Source organism: Antennarius striatus, chromosome 3, assembly GCF_040054535.1.
Source record: "Antennarius striatus isolate MH-2024 chromosome 3, ASM4005453v1, whole genome shotgun sequence".
NCBI classification, from domain to species: Eukaryota; Metazoa; Chordata; class Actinopteri; order Lophiiformes; family Antennariidae; genus Antennarius; species Antennarius striatus.
In genome coordinates, this window is record NC_090778.1 from 22,095,041 (window position 1) to 22,120,533 (window position 25,493).

General features: G+C 42.7%; 1 protein-coding gene across 3 annotated transcripts in view; it reads right to left on the reverse strand.

Annotated features, from left to right (window-relative positions):
- The window catches only part of emid1 (EMI domain containing 1), a 44,751-nt gene that overhangs the window by 1,470 nt on the left and 17,788 nt on the right, over positions 1-25,493 (reverse strand). Inside the window, exons 4-16 of one of the 3 annotated variants that reach the window (XR_011035049.1) lie at positions 8,818-8,907; positions 8,636-8,697; positions 8,421-8,544; positions 7,697-7,741; positions 7,504-7,611; positions 5,536-5,643; positions 3,661-3,750; positions 3,292-3,344; positions 3,126-3,188; positions 3,007-3,051; positions 2,741-2,785; positions 670-754; positions 402-492 (exon numbers count right to left, since the gene is read on the reverse strand). Coding sequence is in view for 2 of the 3 variants with exons in the window: in XM_068311406.1 (XP_068167507.1) it covers positions 402-492; positions 2,741-2,785; positions 3,007-3,051; positions 3,126-3,188; positions 3,292-3,344; positions 3,661-3,750; positions 5,536-5,643; positions 7,504-7,611; positions 7,697-7,741; positions 8,421-8,544; positions 8,636-8,697; positions 8,818-8,907 (924 nt within the window). In the remaining variant the exon portion in view is untranslated. The remainder of the gene's footprint in view (positions 1-401; positions 493-669; positions 755-2,740; positions 2,786-3,006; positions 3,052-3,125; positions 3,189-3,291; positions 3,345-3,660; positions 3,751-5,535; positions 5,644-7,503; positions 7,612-7,696; positions 7,742-8,420; positions 8,545-8,635; positions 8,698-8,817; positions 8,908-25,493) is intronic. The other 2 variants (XM_068311408.1, XM_068311406.1) reach the window with 2 other exon arrangements.

Below are 25,493 nucleotides of genomic sequence, written 5' to 3' on the forward strand. Positions count from 1 at the left end.
ATTCACTTTATTGATCCCCAGAGGGGAAATTCTCTTCTCTCTCACAGTACAGTACATGCATACATAGATAAGATTATGATGCTGGTGGCAACAACAACTCTTATTCTGATGTGGTGGATACCTGTGTGTCTATTTCGCTTCAGGAGAATAACTTTCATGGGAAGAAGATGACTGAATAAATAGGTTTTTAAAGTAAGGTTCGTACTGCCATGATATAACCGTCAAAATCAACACAATTCATACATAAGAATACATTTCTATAGGACACATGCTTTACAGTGACTGATAAACATACATGTCATTAACAAGCTAAAGCTAATACTTCTAAAACTCAATGAAGACTTGTCAAAACAGCTCAGTGAAGGCTGGCAGAGCTGTGGGTGAGGATATCTCAGCGTTACCTGGCCAGATGATTGCCTCCAGCAGTGTCACCCTGCGAGCCAGAAGCTCAAGGTCTGCCTGCAAGTCATGGAACATCTGCAAGCTAATGTCCTATCAGAGAGCAGTGACAGGGGGACTGTGTGAGGGTGTGGAAACACCAGCCTGAGTCCTGGGGCTGCTCATGACTGTTCCCACTCCCTGTCCCAGCGGTGAGGAGACAGTGGCAGTTTGAGCTCCCCACCTTTGACCCATGCCTAAAGCTGACCCTGCCTCAGGCCTCCTACTCACCATGAATACCGATCATAGTCTCAAGGATTAAAACCCTCTCGGCTAAGATCTTCAGCGCCTCTCTGATTTGATGTATTCCGTCCCCCTGTGAAGATAGATACAGCCGTCAAGGTAAGGAGCACAAGCCAAAGAACTGCTCGCCAAGATGCAAGTCACTTTATTCTCAATACAGTTCAGCAGTTAGAAGGTTAAAACAGTCCACATATCTGCCCAGCAGGCTCAGACATGTCTGCTCCATGTCGGTCTCCATATCTCCCTGATCATCTGGCCATGCTGCTGAATGAATCAGTCTCTGCCATGCTGGGCTGGGCAACATCAGCATGCATATTACAGACCAGCCTCATGTTGGTGGCATATCACAGCTGGAATACTCTCTCTCAGGTTTTAGCTTTACACATGCCATATGCATTAATTTATTGTGGGTATCATCACCACAGTTTTCATTCTTAACACTGCAGTCACTGAGGATACATTATTACCCAAGGAAATTAAGCCAGAACAGATTTACATTGAAAACTAATTGATTCTATTAAAGGGTAAGGCTTCATGATTCATACTTTTGAAACAGTAAGAAAGAGAGCTGAACAAGAGACGTAAGGCAGACAGAGACAATCATGAAAGACGGCATGCAGAAAGTAATGTCGGCTTTGTGAAGCCAAAGGAGTGATTCCTACTATTATTAGTAAGACAAACCAAGGGCAAACTATATATTAGAAGAAAAAAGGCAAAGTTTCAATCAGTTCTTCATTTTTTGATTGCATTTTTTTGCAAAGCGAATGATTCAAACAAAGTTCTAATTTTGTTTTTTTTGCAGGATTATTTTCAATGATTGCTAATGCACCCAGAAGGCACTTCAATAACATGAACATTTAACATAATTCTATTTGTTAATAGATTGTACAGTAAGTCGATATCTTCACGAGACATGTACCTCAAGCTATCCATGATCAGGAATTATACACAAGGAAAACGGAGTACTATTCTGTCAAATCCCCCTCTACTCTGAGTTGTCTAACAACTGCTAGAATGGTTGTAGAGTTACAGAATTAAATCCAAAATTTAACTCTGAGAAACCTGCTACTTTGCCTTATTTCCGTTTTAAAGACACGTTGTTATTCACTTAGTTGACGAGTTTTGCACACAGAAAAGAACATTTATGTGGTGCAGTACATAGAGATGAGGTCATGCGTTGTAGAGTTAAAAAAAAAGCTGTATCTGCTCCACACATATCAGAGAACAACACCTCTAAACCAATCATGATCCACCGCTGACATATATGAAGTGATTTGGCATATGCATTTCACACATTTTATTTATGATTAATTTGAAAATATTATTTTAAATATAATTTGAGTTCAAATAAACCCAATAAAATGTCATTTTTCCAGACTCAGAGCTGTTGCATGGTGCTGATTACTGTATTTCTATATGAATATGCCAAAGCTGATGTTGAAAAAGTGACTGTGAAAGGTAGCCATGGAACAGTAGCTTGCAGAGGGAGTCAGACAGCTTTGGGGTCAAGCGGACAGTGTCGTGACAGGGGACAGCAGTCCAGAGCAAACCCCCAGGACCAACACACCAAAAACCACCAAAAGGTTTCAAACAAAACAGAAAACACAAAAGCCCAAATTATACATACTCAAACAAAAATATCAAAGTAAAACAGACACATCATGACCATCATCAGAAATGATGAAATGTGGACTTGAGAGGAAAAGAGATGCAGTTGAATACAACTTTGGAGCCAATCACAGCTGTGAACAATGTGATTGAAAAAGATTATAATGATAACTTGATATATAATCAATTTAGGTTACTGGAAAGACTCAATGTATTTCAAAATGAACACTGATGACATAAATTTAAATATCTTCTTACATGTAGATTGCTCTTGTAAAATGAAGAAGAGGTACAAGAGAAATAAAGATTAGACAGACATAGAAGGCATTTATGGTTTGATAAATAAATTTTACAACATATGTAAAATATTTAACTCAAAAAACCCTCTTAACAAAGTCATGCATCACCTCAAGAACTGCACGAAGTACCACAAACTACAGTACTTTCTTACCGGCAATCCCTTCGCTCCTGGCTCTCCCTTGGGACCAGGTGCTCCCTGAAAATAAATATTGACCAGAGAAAGTTTGACTTCAAAACATTAATAAAAGCAGGTCAGCTTACTTCAACAAAAAAAACTTATCCTGGTCAGTGTGCTTTACAGTGCTGCTGGTTAGTGTAGCTTACAGTAACATGACCAGCTGTGACATATGTTGATGTTTCCACTCATACACTCATTTATTCCATAATCTTCAACGCAGAAGGTTGGAGGTGTCTTACCGGCTCGCCTCTGAAGCCCCTCTCTCCAGGGTAACCTAAAGGACCCTGAAAATACAAAGGTGTGTCACAGAGGGTTTTGTTTCACGATGAAGATCCGAAGAGAAAGTCGTCAAACTCACTCTCTCCCCACGTTCTCCCTTTGGCCCCACCGGGCCCTGTGTTCCAGGGGCTCCAGATTTACCCTTGTTGAAGCAGAAAGAAAATGACATTTGTACTGCGACAAATCAGAGAGTGCTGAGCTTAGAGAGTGACTAAAGTGAAGCGCCATGCTGTGACTGAGCTTACGTTCTGTCCCGATGGACCAGGAGGTCCAACTGGTCCTCTGGGACCGGGTGGTCCTGTGTGATACGTGGGGGAAAAAATCATCAAACCTTTACCCTGTTCTTTCAAATTGTGACCTCACAAATGTCCACCACATGTATAGGATTGGGATTTTATGCAGAGTAGCTTCAGGGTACCTCTTGAGCTGCATTTGTTTGCACATAAATATTTTTGTACTGTATATTGATATTATTTAGAAAGCAGTACACAACAGATGCATCAGACGATATACACGTATTCTTTGTTGCATTAGCCGAGTCTGACACTGCAGGGACATAGTTTCATAAACACAGCACAAGGATAAACACAATATGGATCGGGATAAACACTCACCAACAGGCCCAGCGGGACCCTGAGGGCCTGGAACCGGCAGCCCTCGTGAATCGTGGAATGTGTTGGTGAAAAAGGGGTCTTTTCTACGATCTGGAAATGAAACAAAAAGTGTTTCAATGTGAGCTATTGTCTGGCTGAGGTCAGATTGAAGCTGATAAAAACTGCATGCAATAATAATAATCTATTACATCTCTACATGGAGCTGCTCCACTGACAACTGTTGAAACCCTGATTTTATATATTTGGCAACCAAAAACATTTCAATAAAGTTTTATATGGGTTACATGCTATTTCATTCATTATCATATGGACCGCTGCTGCTGCTGGAATAGCCAATTAAAGGCAGTGAAATTTCTGTGTTTCATAATATAACCTCTAGAGGGCAGTGTTTCCCCACCCATACAAAACATCACCTGATCAACTGGGTAGTAAAACACACTAAAATGTATTTAAAAAACTTTAAGAGGTAGATTATTATTTATGACATAAAATTTGTATTTGCTACGTAAAACCTTTCTTTTCACTGTTTGAACAGGAACAGCTAAATGAATCCATGAAAGGAAGAACGAGAGGAAGAGGGTGGTGAATGTGTGAGCAATGCAGGAAGTGTGCGGTCACCGGGTCAGTTTATACTGACAGGAAACACACATCAGGTCACAGCATCAGACTTCAGGAGATGCTGCGAGGAGGAGAAGGAAGAGGGCGGGCAGCCAGAAACACCTTCAAGCTGCCAGAACGCTGCACACAGCGACTGGAGGTGACATCCAAAACAGGGCCGCACTCTCGCTCTGCTTCTACACACTCTCTCTGTATCCTATGAAGAACATATTTCGACCTATGGCTTAACGTGTCCGGATAATGGCTCCTGGTTCCTTGCTTGAAAGAGGACCTACTGATTCAAAAGCCAAACAAACCACTGTTTTTCAAAGGAAGCTCAGCGCAGACACCCACACCTCTTATTTCATCCCCTGCTGTTACTTTGATGCAAAAGAAATGTCTAATATCTTTAAAAAAAACATCATGTCAACTTCAATGTACCAACGACTTTCTTCACAAAACTCGTAGCTTGCAAATCTGTGTGCAGCATACTTTATTTTACACTATGTACACATAAAACCCGCTGATACGCTGGCCTGGAAGGAGCTGGTGCAGACTCCCATCTGTCTCTCACACCTCCCTTCAGCTGTCTAACCAATGGCCTACATCTGGAAGGTGTTGAGTGACATCAGTGATGGACAGCTTCTCATCCCAGCATGTGAAGTCTGTGTCAACCTCATACCGGCTCAGCCTCCACTTAATAATCTCTGATTCAGTTCTACTTGGCCGGCAGACGATAAGGAGCAAGTAGCAGCGAAGGGATTACCCCTATCCTGTCTGGTTCTCATTCACTTTGTTTCTCATGTTTATTATTATTCCTAAAACCTGTGATGCAGCTGGAGAGAACATGTCTGTACGGCTGCTAAATGCCATATGCATATCAGCAGGCCGAAGAGTAAAGCTAATAGTATGTCAAACATCATCCTGCTTGAGAACAAAGATTTGCATTGAATTAGTGCTCATGTGTTTGTGCTCTGTTTACAGAAAACTCACTCTGTTGCACTACAATGGAATAAATGGCGATTTTAGAGGAAGTGTCGTTTTACACATCAAGGTCCGAACACAGAATCTGGGGAGTAAAAATGTAAATATGAAAACAGTTGTGTAAAGCCTTCTGTGGGTCCAGAGGGAGCTGACTCATGTGATTGGATGAAGTCTAAGGATTATTCTGCCACACTCCATTTACATTTATATTTATAAAAACTACACTGACTGCTTTGAACTACTTGGTGTGGACTTTGTGTCACGGTCACTGCTGGAAGTTGTTCAAGGTCTTACTGTGGTCTGGTTCGGGAATGCGGGCACTGGCCGGCGCAGGGGGACCTGGAGGACCAGGTGGGCCCGGTAGACCTCGCTCTCCTGGGGACCCTGATGGGCCACGGGGTCCTGAGAGAAGAGGGGACAGAAAGAAACATGACTGTGGTGACAGACATGACGTATCCCATAGCAAAAAAAAAAAAAAATTCAGCAGATTCTTGTGGAGAACATAATGATAGTTGCTTGCTGGTGAAGGGATGTTAGGAGCATAAGCAGTGACGGCGGGGAGGAAACTGGCTGGATAAAAGTGCTGAATGACATAAAATAGTGGTGTCTGGCAGGAGACAGCCAGTGTGTTTGCATGTGTGTTCGTGCACATGTGGAGTAACATTTGCAACTGGTCAGAGGAGGAGGAGGAGAACACGATTCTGGCTTTGTTTTGATGTAATTAACAGGAGGAGGATGGTCTGGTGCTGGGAATAAGGAGCATGAGAAGACTAAAATAAACACAGTGAAATTCTGCAAAGTGTTACTGGCAGCAGTTCACAGCAAACGCACCACTAACTTTTATATATGTCAGTAAAAGCCTATCGTGGAAAAAAAAAAAAAAGCACAACCAGCTACATGTGACCTCATTGTCTGAACCCTTCTGAGGTAATGCTTCCCCTAAACACCACCTTTTGCCCCCTGACAAACGCAAACTCACCACCTCTCTGTTTATGTGCTGATGTAAATGAAAATAGCAGTCCAGTAATAACCGCTTTCCATAGTAATCTCATTTCATCTCCGATTTGTCACCTCCGCGGCACCAATTTCATTTAATTCGTAAACATGGCAGCGTGGGATTGCTACGTTTCGGCTGCGAGACTTTAAGTAACAATCATGGATTGAAACGGCCAATCAGACAGGCCCTTTAGAGCCTCTGTGGCATATTGGAGAAAACAATCTCTTTTCAAATTGTTTTCTGGAGCAGCTGAGAGGATGCAGAGTTACAATCTGAGTCAAAACGTGCAATACGATTGTTCTTCGTCTTCTTCTATGACGCCTTCACAACGTTTTGTTTTACTTCATCTTTAAACTAAATACAAAATCGGCACGATAACGAAGGTATAGCTTTGAACACAAGAACTGTGCACCAGTTTTGGTGGAATTTATTAAGTAATGGAGATGGAGAAAAAGCAATAACACCACAGCCATATGGAAATCATAAGGACCTGGGATTTGTGTATATAAAGCTCGTGTTCCTTTCGTCTTGAAGTCACATGGCGTTTCTTAGAAAGTAGGTTTGTAGTTTAACTTTTGCTCTAAATCTCATCTCTAACCAGCAGCAGGCACAGAGCCGTGGTCATAGGCGAGCCTGAAACGAGAACTGATGAGGAATAACAGCTCATAGCAAGAGCAGATGTTGTGACGCCATTTACTTAATTGTGATTCAAGACAAAGCTCCTTGTTGATTTACCCCCCCCCCACCAACACATGATTTATTATTTGTAAATGACCGTTGAATTATGAATTGAAATATAATAGGCTTATATTTCAGAGCACTTTGGACGCTAAAAGCAGTGACACGTCTAGTGAAATGAAATGCCCACTGCAAAACGATAGTTTTAGAAACAGATCATTTCAAAATATAACAAACAAAATGCCCAAATTCCAGCGAGGCCTCAGGAATGCTACGACGTTTACCACTGGAGGGTCTGTGGATTGACCGAGCGGTTTAAGGGGAAACACAAATACTCTGGCGCAGGAATTACAGGTCAGGCTTTTGTCAGAGGTCTCTCTGATTTTTCCACGTTTGTTTCCAAAGGTCGCTGGTCGACAGTGAGTCTTTAAAACATTGTGTTCTACAGACTGCAGGCTAAGTGGACAGGCATGAAAACAAACGGGCCTGCCTTAAATCTTTACTACATGCTTGAGACGTTGTGTCAACATCCACTAAAACAAGGTTAAGTTTTATTTCTCTCAGCTCAAGTCACAGCTTTGACTTACCCGCTGGTCCCGGGGATCCCCTCAATCCAGGAGCTCCAGATGGGCCCCTTGTCCCAGCATCCCCCCGAGGACCGATGGGACCTGGCAGACCTCGAGTCCCTGGCCTCCCTAAGAAGACGAATCAGTCATGAGTAATCACGAGGCCTTAAATGGCTTACGTCTAAACTGAAAGTCAACAATGGTTACGCTTTACCTTCTCTGCCAGGAAGCCCATCTCTCCCCTTTTCACCCCGAGGACCTGTAATGAAAACAGAGAGGTGGCTTCTATGAGGTGCAGCTCTTTGGAAATATATGTGCTCAAACTACCTGGAAAATACTGTGTAAGAAAGAGAACCGACAGACTTCTCGTTGCAGTGTTTATGTCATCGTTAGGGTTGATTTAAATTTCACTTCCAAAATACAGCGCTAGATATTTCCATTAGAGAAAAGCAAGAGTTTTGTCTTTTTTTTTCTTTTTTTTTAATATAAAGGGGTTATTAAAAAAGAAAAGAAAAGAGTGTATATAGACTGGTATAACACACACAACCCAGTGCTCGACTGTTGGATGTTGAGCTGCACCGTTAATGATTCAGGTGGCTTCAGGTTCTGACATGAAGATGAATGGAAGGAATCAATATATTAAAACTCAGTAGCATCAATTTGCTTGGTTCATGAAAACAGTCAGCATGCGTCAGTATTCTCTCTTTTGATTATTTTGAGTGTTTAAATTCTGATTTTTGACTTAATTCATTACAACAAACAAAAACAAATGTGTTGCATTTTTATACATGTAAAAATGTATATCATATTACACATCAGGCGCATTTTGTAATTGTAATTTAGCTGCACTGAGTCGCATGGAACTTACTTATCAAAAGACATTGACCTAGAATCCAGTTAATGTAAATACGCATCCATTATTTCACTGTTTGATATACCTGCAGGTCCCTGCTCACCAGGAGCCCCCTGAGCCGGCACACTGCCCATCAGAGAGGAAGCCTCTGGCGCAGGTCCTCCTTTAACCTGGAGGTGGGGAAGAGCTGGGGAAGACAATAGCTGGACCTGGCATAAGGAAATATTAAAATGTATTAGAATCTGATAAATCATATCAAACATCTCAGTTCTAGTGTGGATGAATGAGTGCAGTCCATGCCTTTGTCTCCAGTGAGCTCAGCCTGTCACCCAAAGCTGTAATTCGACTGCAGTTGAGACAATCTGGGGGAGAAAAAAAAGAAATAAAGTTTTGATTTCCTTCATCAACAGGAATTTGGAGTCAAGTTTATGCAGAGGATTATGTTTTTTACAGCCACATGTTGTTTGGTGAACAGTTCTTACTGGAAACTGGTTCTGCCGTACGTGCAGGTGGGCGCCGCAGTGTGGACGGTTTCCTGATGGCCTCTTGAGCTACAAGCTGATTCCCTGCATCTGCAAGCGAAGATGGAGAAACAGAAAAGGACATTTTAGGGGCATCGTGACCTTAAAAACACTTCAAAATATTCTATTTGATAGAAAAGATGTTTTTGCAATATAATGCTGATAATACAGATTAGAGAGAATTAATTACCTAATAAATTACTTGTTTCTATTTTACATTAAACAAAAAAAAAGGGGGGCCTGAAAAACATTTCTGAGGACAGCTGGTATAAAGTCGACTGGTTGCAGATTTGGCAGATATGGAAAATCTCCAGAGACAGTTGCAGCTTTTGTTTCTGTTACATTGAAGTAGTTTTGTTTCTTTATGGAGAATAAAATCTCAAAGCCTGGGAGAAAGCGTGCAAAGACAAACAATAGTTTCCTTGTGCAGACAGAATGGATAGTCTCAGCTCACATTCCGCCTTACCTTCATTTTATGAAGTGTGGGTGTTTGTGTCCCTAAGTTCTGGATGTTTTGAATGGGCAGACCCTTGTGGAAACGCTAGACTGACTCATTTGTCGGGTCTGGTCCAGCTCTAGTGGGCCCAGGTGCTCCTGATACAAACAAGAGGTTCAGCACCTCATTAGGCACCAGGAAGTGGGTCTTTGTTCAGCGGCTAGAAGCCCCGGTTGCGACCAAATGCTACGCTAAAAGAATCCACCCAACAGCACCAAACTGGAGCAAAAGAATGACATTTCTTTGAAACAGCCTAACATCATGTGACAGGATACATCTCCATCGACAGTAAAGTCAGGAAAGGAAAATTGTGGGATTACTGTCACAAAGAAAAATAAACATTTGGGAACTAAAGACAGGAAAGCATAACGGGTGTAGTGATTACCCAGAGTAAGGAGAAAGAGAGGGAGAGAGCTGGAAACCTGAGGGTAAACTGAAACCGTTCCAATAATTCCCCCTTCTCAACCTGTTCCTGTGCGCTCACACAGACGCACATGCTCACGCCGCGGACGTGGACGAGTCCTCCATGGCTTTGCTCATCTAGTCGGCGGCCTTTAGTTCCAGAGGAGGTTTTGAGTAGGAAGTCTAGCTCTCACCCCTTAACAGCACCTCCTCTGCCTCTGGAGGAAAGAACATTCAAGCTCCAAGATCCCCTCACCCACACACTTGAGCTATTGTATGAAGCATTAAGCCAGCCTTGGCAAAAGAACAGCTACCCCCACCCCCCAACACACACACACACACACACACACACACACACACACACACACACACACACACACACACACACACACACACACACACACACACACACACACACACACACACACACACACACACACACACACACACACATCTCTGACACACTGTCTTTGCAAAAATAAATAACTAAAAGAATAAATAAAATCCTCTATTTCCTGTGACGGTGTGTGTTACCTGCCAGGCTGTGTTCTGTGTGCACGCCGTGACTGACTCAGCCAACAGTAACATCATCACAGTTAATGAATGCCCCCTGATGGACGCGGCTCATCGCATCCACTGCTTTGTTCTCGGTGGGCTAATTACCCCGGCGGGATTAGGGGCGTGGGGTATCGAGGAAATGTGTGAATGTGTTTGGCCTTTTGCCCCCATGTTGCACCGAGCCACAATCAGCGACTGAGTCAGAGCTCTGCATTAGAGGAATACCCCGTAGAGCTTCGTGGGCCAGAGGCCACTTTGACATCATCTCTGTCTATTGCTCTACTTTCCTCTCTCATGTCCACAGAGTTCAGTCATGTCATAAACACTTCTGGCAAAATAATCCCATTGGAAGCGGAGGAAAATAAGAGCGAAGGTCACGGTCGGAAGGTTATTTTTCCTCCGTCATAATACATGTGTGTGAATATTATGCATAAACTTAACCAGTAACGGAAGGAAGAGGTGTTAAGTTTGAGTAATGAGAAGACATATCAGGTTTCACACGACAGCTTCGGTTACGTTACCCCCGAGCCTGTGGCCAGGGGGATATGTTTAGACAGACCAATGAAATAGTTTGCCGAAATCTGAGCGTCAAGCCTGCCAATCCACACATGTCGCCCCTTGGGCCTCCGATGACGCCCTGACAGGACTTGTCCTGTTTCCTCCACTGCACATCACTCACTGCTGGAATAAATAAAAAACACCGAAGATGGGTAAAGCGAACAGGAGCCTCTCAAATTAAAAGAAAATATCAAAGTGCCTTTGTGGTAAAATAATAATATATTGGTGCTGAATTTGTTCAAATTAAGTATTTATCATGTCGCTCACCAATACTGCACTGGCTGTATTGTGTATCCAAACAGCGACCGGGTGCAGCCAACACAAACTGTATCATTTATAGCTATAATTCAACGTCTTACTCACATCGGATTGTTTATTTGCAAATTACACTTGCTGACAGCAGAAAAACATACATTTAACTACTGACATGGATTTCTCGTAACTGAAAACACTCAGATAAAGTAGAAACATTTAGAAATATTTGAAACAAAAGCGAGGAGCTACCATGCGGTTAGAAACAGAATGAATGGTAGTTGGGCTTCGTAACAGACTGGGGCCCCATGAGCCAACAACACAGGAGCATTCATGCCAAGCGTGAAGGGAGAAGCCAAGATGCATAATGCATAACATTTTTGATTTGGATTCCACTAAGGCAGAAACCCTGTCTCACTATTGTATAATGATATTATTAATATTACAGCAGCTATATTCCAAAGCTATTATCTTTGGCCACTCGGTTTCTACTTGTGCCCCCAAGACTGAGAACCACAGTCATAGAAACCTGAACCACAGCTGAATTTACAGCCTAAAAACTAATGTGTGTGCAAACAAACAAATACACACAAGGCCTGTTAATCCCTTTTAATATCATTGTTATTATTAATGGACCAAGGTCAGTCCTTCAGCGATTCGCTCCCAATGAAAATAAACCAGGGACCTCATGCTAACAGCCCAGCTAGCGCTGCCAACCAGAATATCTCACACTCAGCTGCACCGACTGACACTCCAAGCTCATCCCCTGCCGAGGTTTATTTGTTCTGCTTCTGCAGAAACATTTAGCAGTTTGCAGACAGCAGGCCTTCAGGAGAACGTAGGATTGAGACTCATGCTGTAGCAGATGGCGGGTGAGTACATGAAGACACGGCAGAAAGCAGACACAGTGTTGAACAGCCTGTAATGAGTTGTTTTTGCTGATTCCTTGAGTCGAACTGTGGGTTGTTGTTTTTTTTTCAGACTATGGAGTTCCTGTGAGGTGATGCAGCACAGGGTCCGGCAGCAGATGGGAACACAAACATCACACACACACGCACGCACGCACGCACGCACGCACATACACACACATAGTGCAGTGATCACCACAGATCCATCTCTGTCTGGTCAATTAGCTGAACTCAGCACTGCAGCATCATTACTGACCAGGTGCTGACAGCCAACCGGGGGAGAAGTTTGTCTCTGTCTCTGCACTGCCTCACGCTGCCACAAACACACACACACACACACACACACACACACACACACACACACACACACACACACACACACACACACACACACACATACACACACACACACACACACACACACGCACGCGTATAAACTTTATTTAGGTCATTCTGTTGACAATATATTGGCCTATAAGACCTATCCCACTCACATTTCATTCGTAACTTTAACCACGATCAACTTGACCCAAATTGGAGACAAAGTTTTGGTCCACAGTAATTAACTGGTCTTCAGTTAGAAATGTCTCCCGAAAAGCAGCAGAAACACAGAAACTAACACCGTGTCTCTTCAAAACAAGCCAAACTGAAGAAAAGAAGGCGGCTGCTCTGAACATGTGTTTGCTGAGTGAGCCATTTCTATTTTTGAATCCAGAAGAGAAAAATTGAGGCGATGGGATCCCAGAATTATTTCATGCTGTTCTCTACTTTCTCTTTCTGTCTAGCTTTCGTCTCATAATCCTTTTCCAAATAAAAACCATACTGAATCAACTTTTTGAATGTTTTAAAAATGCATCCTGTAAACTTTTTTTTGCACACATCTGATGCATTGCATCAAAAACAGATAAAAAGACATCAAAGTGATGAATGTTCAATCGATACTGACAAACACAAGCAAACGATCAAGCGAATCAATTTGAAGTTCAGGGAGGGAATTATGCCAGTGGTGAAGGTATGCTTGGACCTTCTAAATTTAGAAATAAGACATATCAGAAAAGAACAGCAACTAAAACCCAGGCAAGAACAAACTATTATATATTATCATATAAACTATTACATATTATCACACCATCTGATCGTTAGAAGGGAAGGACAAACTGCGTCGATCATCATCCTGTTTGACATAAAAATGGTGCCGAACATGTTTCACTGAGTGATCCATTCAACTTTGTTTAACTCCAAGACGCTGCTTCCTCTTTTATACACTGGTTGGCTGGACCAGCACCTTTTCATTCGTACTGAATGTCAGTCAGTATTAAAGTGGATTCATCGGCAGCTCTCACCTCCCGCACAGCCGACAGGTCCCAGTCATCAGCGCTGGTGTTCTGCTCAGTGCAAACCTGCATCTGAAGCACTGTGTTTACTGCACTTTCCCAGGGTCGCTGGTCTCTTTTATTAGGTGACTGACTTAAAGGGTGGGACATACTTAATAATTTCCTTCCTTTGGAATTGCTGTTCTGCATTCCCCCACCTTCAGATCGGAGAAAAGGAAGTGTGGTCCCGCTCTAGCAATTGGTCAGATAATTGATCCCAGAGGGAAAAAGTAATCAGAGCGAGACTGAATCCTAGTTTTGGTTGAAAACAAGTGCATTGAAGCAACCAGTCTGCATCTGCTCTGGTTTACAAGTGTAGGTGAGGGGTTGCAAAGACCTGCTGCAAATGAAACCACGCTAGAGCCTCCAGGACCCTGAGGTGAGAGTCTGAAGGGTCAGGGGCTCTCGCCTCATGCACACACACCTCACCTCATCAATCAGCACAGACACTTAACCAGGGCAGCGTGGGGCACACCGGCCACACCACCACAACCACATCTCCACAGAGCGAGACCTTAGTCACTGCACTGGGGTGGAATAATTAATCACAGTTGATCTGGTCATTGAGAAGCTCATTAAAACCTTCAAAGTCAGGTTGTACTGAATTAGTGTACTTGAGTAATGCAGCACCAAGAGCATACTTATTTTAATGTTGTAACAACACAAACACTCAGTGTCCCTGTAGGTTCTCTGTTATCCAGGTCATGGTTATCCAAAGCTGTTTAAGTCAATCCACTGGACTTCAAGAACGTTTCTTTTAGACATTTCTCATCTCATCCAAAAGGCAGCTTTGGAGAACAGTCAGTGGTTTACTGGGGTAGGATTTTTGTTTGCGGGTATAGTGTCCCATACACAGGGGAGAAACTACAATACGTTGTGAAATTCTTGTTCTTCATATGTAGAATTTATGGAGAGAAAATCCAGGCTATTTTTGCTACTTAATAAAATATGATGGCATAACCACACTTTAATGAAGCTGCTGTTTCCAACTGTAATAATAATACAGCCCTTACTGGATTTTAGAACCCCTGCAAATTCTGCATGAGCTTATACTTTTGTCCAATCATCAAACCTTGCCGTCACTTAGCAGTCTCACACCTGACCGTCACAACAATAATTTCTTATCCTAAAAAAAGACCAACAAAGTCTTGGTGGGATGGATGATCTAGTTTTCATTCATCTTCAGTTCTGCTGATTCCCACATCGGTCCTTTCAGCACATCCAGATGTGCTGTTACACACAGCCTCTAATCTCTCACAGGAAGGAGGAGGGTCTCCCGCCTCTCCACCCGCCTCCCCATCCCAGACATGGGTGTCTTGACCTCACCTTCCCTCTCTCTTTCCTGTGCTCGCCCGTGGAGCTGCTGACAGCAGCGATGGGGTCTGCACCTCTGTCTGGCTGCCGCCTCCCGTCCCCACCGTGGGAGGTGGTGCGTTAACACAGCAGGTTGGATGAATGGTCTGACCGGTGACTCTACTGATGGAGGTGTGTGTGGTCTAAAACAGTGCTTCCCAATTGCTTTCATGTTAAGAACCACATTTGACAAAGCAGATCTTGATAAATTCTTTTCACAGGGTTCCCACTCAGTAGGAACTGAGAAGTTTTAATCTGTCAAACTTACATTTGGAATGACAGTGTGGATAAATTACTCACCATCTTGGTGGGACCCCACATGGACCCCCATGTTTCCCATCAACCAGCTTTGAAAACCACTGGTATGAAGACATGCACCAACATTGACACTCTGGGGTAAGAGACAAATGTGGGGGGAACCACTCTGCACAGGATGCAGCACTCACCCCCATAACCTCCCCTCCCCTCCCGTCACGCTTCCTGCTTATTGTATTTTCCAGAAGGTTTCATCATTAGAGACCCACAACAGAGCTTCAGACTGTGGAGAATACCTTGGAGGCACTGGTAGTGGTTAATTACAGGGATTCAGCATCGTTTCATTGTCACTCACCACCGTCAGCTGGAGTGACTGAGCAGCGCCAACCTGCCTCAACTGTTAAAAAACATTTGTTTCCAAGCACCACAGAGTAAAAATAGAATCGGATACTTGAAAGACTAAAACCTCAAGATTTTTAAAGGTTTTTGAAGGTTCGTTTTAATTGCTGTATTCCAAGTTGTACCCAAAAACAGAAACCTCAAGTGTATGTCAAAATGGAAACAATTTTCTCTGTGTCATAAAAGCAAAAAAAAAAAAAAAAAAAAAGAGCAGTGGTCTGTGTAAAGCGGTTAAATTTGTGCAGGTTTCATCTGCTGGGTTGCAGCTAGCTGATCTGAGATAGTACGTGGTGAGGACAGGCTGCAAATCCTCCCGCCAGTCTTGAAACATTCCCTCAACTTGAAAGCAGCAGATGTCTAATCAAAGTCTGAGGCCGGGGCGGACGGTCCCGCTAACACCCGTCACTTTCATTAGGAGAGACACAATAACAGAAAAACCGACCAAACCAGGCCCCTCCCTCGTGACCCTGGTTGACCTAAATAAAGCTGCTTTGTAAACTTTCCCTTGGCGTCACTCTCCCTTTCAGCGGACCTCCGCTGGCATCTTAACGGGTGATGTGCTTCTCTGTCCTCTCATGTGGTCACGTGGGGATCCAGTGAACACGCTGAGCTTTGGACATGACTGGATGGAACCACAAGCTCCGCTGTGGCTGCTTTACTGTGGCAGGGAGGGGTCCGTGTTGTCTGCGCTTGCTTTATATGAAACATTCCCTACACACCACAATAATTAAATCACACTCCTCTCAGCCACATGACCAGAATTTACACGACCACACAAACGCATGTGCAACAACGGGTTACGTGATCGCTTTTGAAATGTCACGCATGCGGAACAGCGATGTTACCATTTTATAAGCTTTAACGACTAAAATACGAAACCGTGACCTTGAAGCTGATTTTCTTTTAAAAGATATTCCCACCAACACTACAATTTTGGGTGTTTCGGTAAGTTGCCTTGTTGTCTGTTGTTTACAACGCTGGTGAAATAAACAGCATAATTGCTGACATATGAGAATGCAGGGAGCGACCCTGCACACAAACAACAACAACTTACCCAACAACTCACGCTGTTTACCTAGCTAGACAAACAAAAAGAGTGTATCCGAACTGTCAATAATCATCCCTTTTTTTGAACAACATTCGTATTAATAATGATTCCTATATGAATTCAAATACTAAGGGTAGGTTTTCATGGTCAAGGAGCTGGATTACGAGGGTCGAACGATAATGGGAAGATTGCTCTTGGGTGGAATGACAGCGGGGAAACTGAGGGAACACTGATGGAAAAGACAACGGTGTCTTTAAAACAAAACTTCAATGCAAAATGATTCCTTATAATTTAACTTGACTTCTGTAGCTGGAGAGGTTAACCTCGACGGCCTCACCTGTCCAAACACTGAACAATACAGGAGGAGGCTGGGACATAAACCTGCCTGTAGCTGCTTTCCAGTGGAGATCCAGCATGTAAAGGAGAATAAGTTGGAGTTTTAGTGAGGTTTTTGATCTCAAAATATCTTTGACCAGGTTCTCTACAGTAAGGAACCTCTAATCAGTTGTTAATACAGCAAACCAGCCAACTAGTCAAAGTCTAAAAGTGAATTTAACTCAGATTTGCAATCCCTTACTATATTAATTACTACATCTATCTGCCCAACAGTGTAAACTTTTTAACTAATGGTAATAAAAAAAATGGCATAAAAATGAAAAGTTATTAAAATTAAAAGCTTCAAATGAACTGGTCAACATCTGTTTTAACCAGGAATTGTCACAATGTTAAAGAAAATTACAAACAAACAAACAAACAAAAACCCCACGAATCTGCCTCTTCATTAAGAGCTCTGCCAAACTCTGATGAAAAGATGGAGGTTGGAAGATGAGGCGTTCCAGACACAAAGTTTTGGAGGAGGAGAACAAAATACACAACAGTTTGCAATAACTAATCGATGACAAGAGGGAAACGAAGTGCAGCAGTAGAGTTTACACACTGCTGGTCTCTGTAAAACTACGCCGCTGAATTCCTGTCCAGCAGCCCCTTCGCTCTGACCCTGTTCATTACCAAACAGAGGTAGATGAGCGTTCTGCCCACAGCTGCAGCCAAGCAGAGCAGAGGCCAATCCACAAACCTCTGGCCAAACATCCTGCACCTCGTCCTCTGCTCCACTCAGCGCTGGGTGACTAAATCCTCCTCCCTGAGTGTTTGAAGGACATGTCCAGTCCAACACTAAGCTTATTTATCAAAAGGTATTTCTCAGTACTGACTTATTATGGCTTCGTTGCCAGTTGCCGCACCAGCCAAATGTAATTTCCCTTCTGTAATATGATTTGTGTGAGTACATTTGAGAGCAAGTGTTTGGAAGAAAAAGGTTTCAATAACTTGTATTTTCCCTTAATCACCCGTATGCAAAATAAAACCAATGGAGTCCCTGCTGACAAGCAGCAGGATCCATAACAACCAAACACAAAAGCTCCAGTCAAACCCAACGACTGTGTGATAGTGACTGCACCCGTCCGTCCAGAGCCAGGACAGATTGCCAGACCGTAGCCATTCAATCTCCCCCTAAGTACAACATTCTGCTTTAACAGCAAACCCTAAACTTACCTCACTCTATAACTGAGCTAAGATGAGCAGACATGTGGTAAGAAAGTGGCCAAAGACTTCATCACGATTGTTTCAGTTCATTCTTCCACAGAACATTGTCCTTTTTCAGCCACCGCGACAAATCATTTAATATTTCAGTTGTCATTGGGAAATGTAACGTCACACCCCGGTCTGCCTTTTTGCCCTCAAAAGTTTGGATGCTTGTACTGTGGAGGCGTTCATTCCAGCTCAGAGGGACGTCAGGTTGACTCAGGATCACAGGCTTTTGGATGGCACAGACGAGGAAACTTCTGTTTTCATCATCTTCTAATCAGATATTCCCGTCATCACTGGAACAAGCTTGGCTGCATACATACAGTATATTGTTTTATTTGTAGACACATAAACGCTGAGGAAAAACATTCCTTATTGGTCTGTTACAATTTCAAGAAAGACATTTATTTTCATCTTTGACCACCGTCAAAATTATGGAATATTTTGAAATATATCCTTAATGACAGTTTTTTTTTAAGTGATTTCAAGAGCTCAGTGGGGAAACAAACATTTTTCACTCCAAAGCAAACCGGTCTAGGAAAACCACAAAGCCAACCATAATTTAAGGTCAGTATAACAGCGTCTAGACCACTTTACACAGCCTGTGTTCGACTGTAGCTTCTTTATTGCCCCTCTCTGTTCTGTCTAAACATCACAAAGGGGTTGTCATTGTTGTTATAAAGGCAATAACTGTCTGTATAAAAGGAAAGGGGGTAGGCCAGGAAGATTTAAACAGCAGCTAGTCCAAAATCGAAGGCCTTCAATCAGTGAAGACACTAGATATATTTGACCATTTATAAAACCACACATTGCTGTGTTGTACGTCATAAGGGTCTGAGTTACTGAACTTGCATACAGCCTTAAAATACAGCCTTAAAATGGCTTCTGCACATAAGAAGGGCATTTGAATTCATGGCTTAAATCTGACCGAAACGACTCAGACTTCAGAACGACAAACTCCAGGAAAACAAAAAAAAAAAGAAGCAGCAGCAAACAAAACTCTTCTCAGGTGAGAGACGACCGAGAGCTAGACTCTTTCATCAAATGAAATGAAATCCACCCGCCGATGCTCCGTCTCTGCATTACACTCGGTCACATATGGATAAGTTCTCAAAGCGATGGCTGAGTGCCAGGATCAACATCACTGTCTCCACACTCCAGGTTCAGCGTAAGATTGATGAGTCTGCTCCGCACTGCTGCTTCATTGTGTTCACCATCAACTTAATGCCCTCTGAGCTTTAAAATGTACATCGATACGCATTTCTGAGCAAATGTGCACCTGTTAAACACACACACACACACACAGGAATCACACTGATAACCACACGTTGCATTTGTGTTATGAGTTTAACACCCATCATCCACCTGATTGTCTGTTTGTGGGATGAGAATCAACATCTAAAACCTGCTGCTGAGGACAATAACACTAAATCAAAGACAGCTCTAAGCTTTATCTTTTGTGGATCAATAGAACATCAACATTTCAGGACTGTCAATGTGATCAGCACCTGACGGCGATCAGCTGCTGTTGGTTTCTGGGTTACAGATGTTGATGACATTACTCCAGGTTTTTATATTTTATGTTTTGGGCATATGCAGTATCTTCATCATTAGCAATACAGTAATATAATCTATCAGCAACAATGGATGATTTTACAGAAATCTCTTGACCAAATTCAATATGTGAGTAATATGAATTGTGGCCCGTGATGAGCTGGTATCTCATGTGGAGTGTGCATTTGGATGGATGGATGCCTATAAAATTGTGTATTGTCTGGTGAAAATAAATAGGTTGAAGATTACATTATTTTACTTTCAATGCATTGGCTGTACCACAAGTTTCAGATGGGAGATAAATAGGAAAATTATGAATAAATAAGTCTGATATAGGATATAAGAGTCATTGTGAAGCAGGTGGACTGTGTGTGTTTGTTTTCAGCACTGATCATCTGACTGCTTTCACTTTGAAAATACTTTTATCATTGACGAATGCTGCTCGATAGTGTTAAACCTTACATGATTGTAAGGTTTCTGGTGCTGTTTGACAAGTTTTGCTTGAATTCTTTATATTAATTAGGTCAAACTCCAGTTTGTGTTCATGCGTACATACACCTAAGTGCACAAACACTCCGAATCCACACACATAGTGGCACACTCACACTGATCCGGTGGAGAAATGGCCGTGTGAAGTTGAGCTCCACTCAGTCTAATCCCTGGCTGAATGGTGAGCTGTGTGCCAGGCATTCCTCTGTGTCTTTCTAAAGCTTTCGCTGGATTAGACGCCACTTTTCAGGGGCCGCAGGCCGGGATCAAAGATGATTGGGCTTTTTAGGGTTCAGGGTGATAGCGTGTGGAACACTGAGCCTCTACTCAGGTGGACTTGCAGGGAGGCACTTGAAGAACATGATACTACAGCAGAGAACCAGTATGGGGACGCCGGTCACACAGCGATAAACGGCTCTCTGCTGATTGATGCAGGAGGGTTAAGGCTATAACTCCTGCAGGTACGTTAGACCCGGTCTTGGTCAGCTTACACAAACACAAATCACAAACAAAGGGAGAATTTAATCATGGCATAGAGTAAGAAGCATTTCATGGAGACGACATGAATGAATAAGCATGCCACGGACTTGGACCTCCTTCTCCTCACTGTTCCCACTGCACAGCAGGATTTACGCTGGCTGAACTTACGTCAGCCAAAGATGATGACTGACCTGCAGCAACCTGAGAGCAGATCCCCAGGATGTCTGAACTTTACCCCAGCAGAAAAACAATAGGATCTTTTCTTTAATTCACACAAGACAGCAGAGTGGAAGCAGAGGTGGTCTTCATTGTGTTACTACAACTGAACATATTATTCATTAATTTAAAATACAGCCTCCTCAGCTTGTCTGAGTAACGGGGGTTGATGGAGCTGCTGCTGCTGCTACAACATATAATGTGTGTGAAATGTGTAGAACTGAAGAAGCCTCTTGGATGAGAGGTGAAACGTCTTTAACCAACCTGAAGCAAGTCCAGTTGATTCTTTTCTTGCTCTTCTTCACAGTAAATGTATGGACCACCGAAATATCCCAGAGTAAGACAAATACACTGAAAAGATAAGGAGCGCTGAGCTCTGGTGTTCTGTCAGGGTCACGTGCAGCAGACCCTCTTGGTGCTCTGAAAATAAACTCAGTGCATCCTCAAATAAACTCATACATTTACAGTAAATTATCGTGTCGGTGTACAACTCATATGATGCATTGTGGATGACAATCATTACTGGATGTGGGACATTCAAATAAATCCACCCAATCAGGCCCACAGAAGGCACCTCAGTCCTGGGCTGCATTACTCAGACATGAGGGTCTGTCTCATGTCTGGTTCCTCTGACAGACTGAAATAAACCGGAGGGTCGAGCTCGCAGGGGCTGCAGTTTATTTGTGTTTCGCACCATTGGAGATAAGTATGCTTGCACTCTGTGTTCTACAAAGGGACGATAAGCTAAAGAGGAGAGTTCAGACCCGAGCGGTGAAGGAGACAAAACTAGACACGGAGGAGAGCGGTTGTTTTCCTGCAGGTCAGGGTCTGGGAGTCTTTGAACAGCAGAACAAAAGAGAAGAGGAGGAAAAGTAGGAAAGAGAGAAGTTGTTTGATGTCACACCTGTGTGTGTGTGTGTGTGTGTGTGTGTGTGTGTGTGTGTGTGTGTGTGTGTGTGTGTGTGTGTGTGTGTGTGTGTGTGTGTGTGTGTGTGTGTGTGTGTAGGTGCGTGAATTATGCTGAATGGGAATTTCTACCACAGAAGATGCAGAACAGAGGAGTTTTAAAAAGTTAGAAATACAAACATGAAGATATAAAAAGAAAGTGCAAGAAGAGGGTAAGTAGCTGTCTCATTATGTTATTGTCAAGCAACAGTCCCATGATCATTTGACCCTCCACATTCATAAAAACCTAAGAATTTGGAATGATACTGTGATCATTCTTAGCTTGATAGTTGTTCGAGACAAGCATGGTCACAAGACCGCAAATCCCCCCCACTCCACACTAAGTGTACTATTTGAATAAATACAAGCTCTTTTAGTTTAGCTGTCACTTTAAAATAGAAAGATTTCGTACAATTGCTGTTACGCATGTACAAAAATTTAAAAATATAATACACAGGTAAAGAGGAGATTTTCTTTTCAAAGTAAACTCATCTGCAATTTTCAATCTCTAGCACACAAAAGACAGTCATTTCTCATGAGTTTAACGTGTTCTTAAAAAATATTAAATGTTTATTGTCTGTGTAGGTTCTCAGTTATCCAGGTCATGGTCATCCAAAGCTGTTTAAGTCAATCCACTGGATGTTAAGAAAGTTCTTGAAGAAATGAAGAAGTCTCTTGGATGAGAGACGAAACGTCTTCAAGAACTTTCTTAACGTCCAGTGGATCGACTTAAACAGCTTCGGATATTAAATGTTTTATTATCTTCTGAACAAAAGGGTTGAGAATGAGGTGCAGAATAAAGACAAGAATATTTAATAGTGGCAGTTTTTGATTTGATCGTCCTTCACTAGTGTGCATCATTATTATTCATTATCTGATGGTAGGACATTTTCTGAGCCGTATAAATCTAAACATTCCTGATCACCAGATCCAGAATATTACTTCAGTCCAAATTCTACATTTAAGGCCACTTTTACTTGGAAAATAGGTGAAGAAAGACACCGTCTACATCCAAAAACACTCTTGCTGTCTGTACTTTTGCCAAGACAGCAATGCTTCTAGGTGATGTAGCTCCAGCGTTAATGTAAAATAAGTACTGTACTCCATCCCTGTTTGGATAAAGCCTGACCCAGAAACTCTCCCACGGTTTGCAAATGTGCTGCAGTTTACTGCATCTGGTAGAGATCACTCAGGGAGACCAATGGCAAAAATGGTTCATCAAAAAAAAAAAAGATAAAGTTGAAGAAAGAAGGTGATAGAAGTAGAAGCTGCTTTTATCCGTTGTGTTGTCACTCCCTACATCCTCCACCCCTCTGCAATCACAGCAGAATGAGGGTCTTATCTCTGAGACGCACAACATGCTCAAAGACGAGGGTGTGTGAAGACATGCACATGAGGACGAAAGCACTCGCATGAGGAGGAGAGGCTCCCATGAAGGGGAGCAGATTAACCGAATCAGAGGAAAGAGGAGACACAGATCAAAACCAACACAGAACCAGCACCGCCTTCACGGCACAGACAAACAAAACTGGCCAAACAAAAAGCGAACAATGCAGAGCCATCAATCAGCGTCGTCCCTGTCAGCTAATAAACAGACTGTGTGATCACAGTCACAGGTCAGCAGGGGTCCACAGGACTCTGGCAGGGGCTGGTGTGTTGGATGCTGCCCTTATCTCGGCACTACTTTACAAAGAAACACACACTACACTTCAAAACCCTCCCTACTGGCATTCACAGAGTTTAACAACAACAGTCTTCCCTGCACTCCCTCACACCGACGCTGTGAGAAAGTGCTGAAGGAGGGAAAGACAAAAAAAAGTTCAAGACAAACCCTGTGTTGCTTTGGTAACACCTACGAACACTTGAGCAGAGGCGCTACAATACCGACTATACCTGCTGTTTCACGGATGATTAATCGCCTCATTGTTTAGTTTATTAAATGAAAAAGAACCCATCAGAATTTCCCTGAATGTCACTCTTTCATGTTGCTCTCCGGAAAGACACAAAATCACCCTTTTTTTTGGGAGGGGGGGGCATTTTTCCGCTTACATATTGTAATGAAGCCAATATCTCAATTTAAAATGAGAATAACATAAAAAACCGGTCTCAGTGGTAAGGGAACTCTTATAATATATGTAAAAATATATGTAGCTTGTAATATATCATGTTAATACTTAAATCTGATTACTAGCATGACAAAAGAAAATCAGATATTGCAACTGTTTTAGGATGCTAGCTCACACACGTTATAATGTCCAGGTAAAACAAACCCATGCTTAGAAGTTGATTTCCTCACTTATCTGCACACAGACTGGCCCCCTACATCCACACACACAGACTGACCCCCTACATCCACACACACAGACTGACCCCCTACACCCACAGACATGCGGCTGTTGTGGAGTAATTTATTGGAGTGATCCTGTTCACAACAGCCATGGTGGAGAGCATCCAGCTCCAGAGGTGAACACTCCCCCATCAGAGGGAGTGGAAGAGCCCCAACATACACACTGAGACAAAACATCTGGCCTGTGTTGACAAAATGTGTCTCCTGTGTGTTTGCATGCTATAAGCGTAGTGCGTATCTATCTGAGATGTACACGTGTGTGTGTGTGTGTGTGTGTGTGTGTCTGTGTGTGTGGGTGTGTGTGTTCCACAAATGTTGTGTATCTCCTCCTCGCCCCTTCATCGTGACCAGCAGTTTGATGAAGGGGCGAGGAGGAAAGACAAAGACCTGATACCTCCGGGTCAAACTGTGGCACACTGAGTTATGTGTCGATGAAGAGAGGAGCTTCGTCTTCGTTTTCATCGTATCCTTTCACAGTAATCGAGCACCGACAGGTTAAAGTGCAGAGCGGCTGCTTATTAAGGCCTTCAGAGTGAAACAAAATCTATCAGCGGCACCTCTCAGGAGCTCTGGGTCCTCCTGCACAGCCGCTGTTCTCTGCTTCTTCTTCTTCTTTTTTTTTTAGACAAATTGTGTTTTAATTGATTCATAAAATTCTGAGCTGACACAAAATAAATTGTGCCAGCTCACAGTGGGCCATTCCCATTTTATCTGAGTATTACATTATGTAGTAAAGCTGAAAATATCACACGTGACACTTTAGAGCCGTCTGCACAAAATTATACATCAGTCTGAAAATGTATTTTGGTTGAAAAAGCTTTATGAGCTTTAAAAACGACACACGCCACAACATGGGAGTGAGATAATAAATGGAAAATAAAAGTAATTCGTCCTGTTTTAACGCTTAAGTCCACTTTGCTTTTATGGGCGATGGTGAAAACTCACGACAGCAGAGACGGTTCTCATAATTCAAACAAGAGAAACAGCAGCTGAGCCTCTGGGTTGATTTCATAGTGACAAAGTTCAATGATTATGCCTGTATGAGTAATGCAGATGACACTGTTGGAACTCCCAGAGCTTTATGACCTTATCAACACCATGGACATTTGCAAAGAATAAAATCTGAAGATTGCATATAGACTGAACTTTTAAGGTACAAAAAGTCCTCATAACTAATTGTTGAAATATGTTCGAGCAAACAACAGGCTGAGGAATGGGACTGATCGTGGTTGTAAAACGCAGGATGGGACCTTAAAGTGTTCTGATGCTGCGTCCGTCCAACCAAGCCTACAAGCCGTTGCACCACTATAGCAGTGCTATTGCCATTTCAACAGATGGTTCAATGCTGTACATTGTGTTTTGACTCTAAGAGGACATTCACTGAAAAAATATTCAGCACTTGTCAAGTTTTTAAAATCCT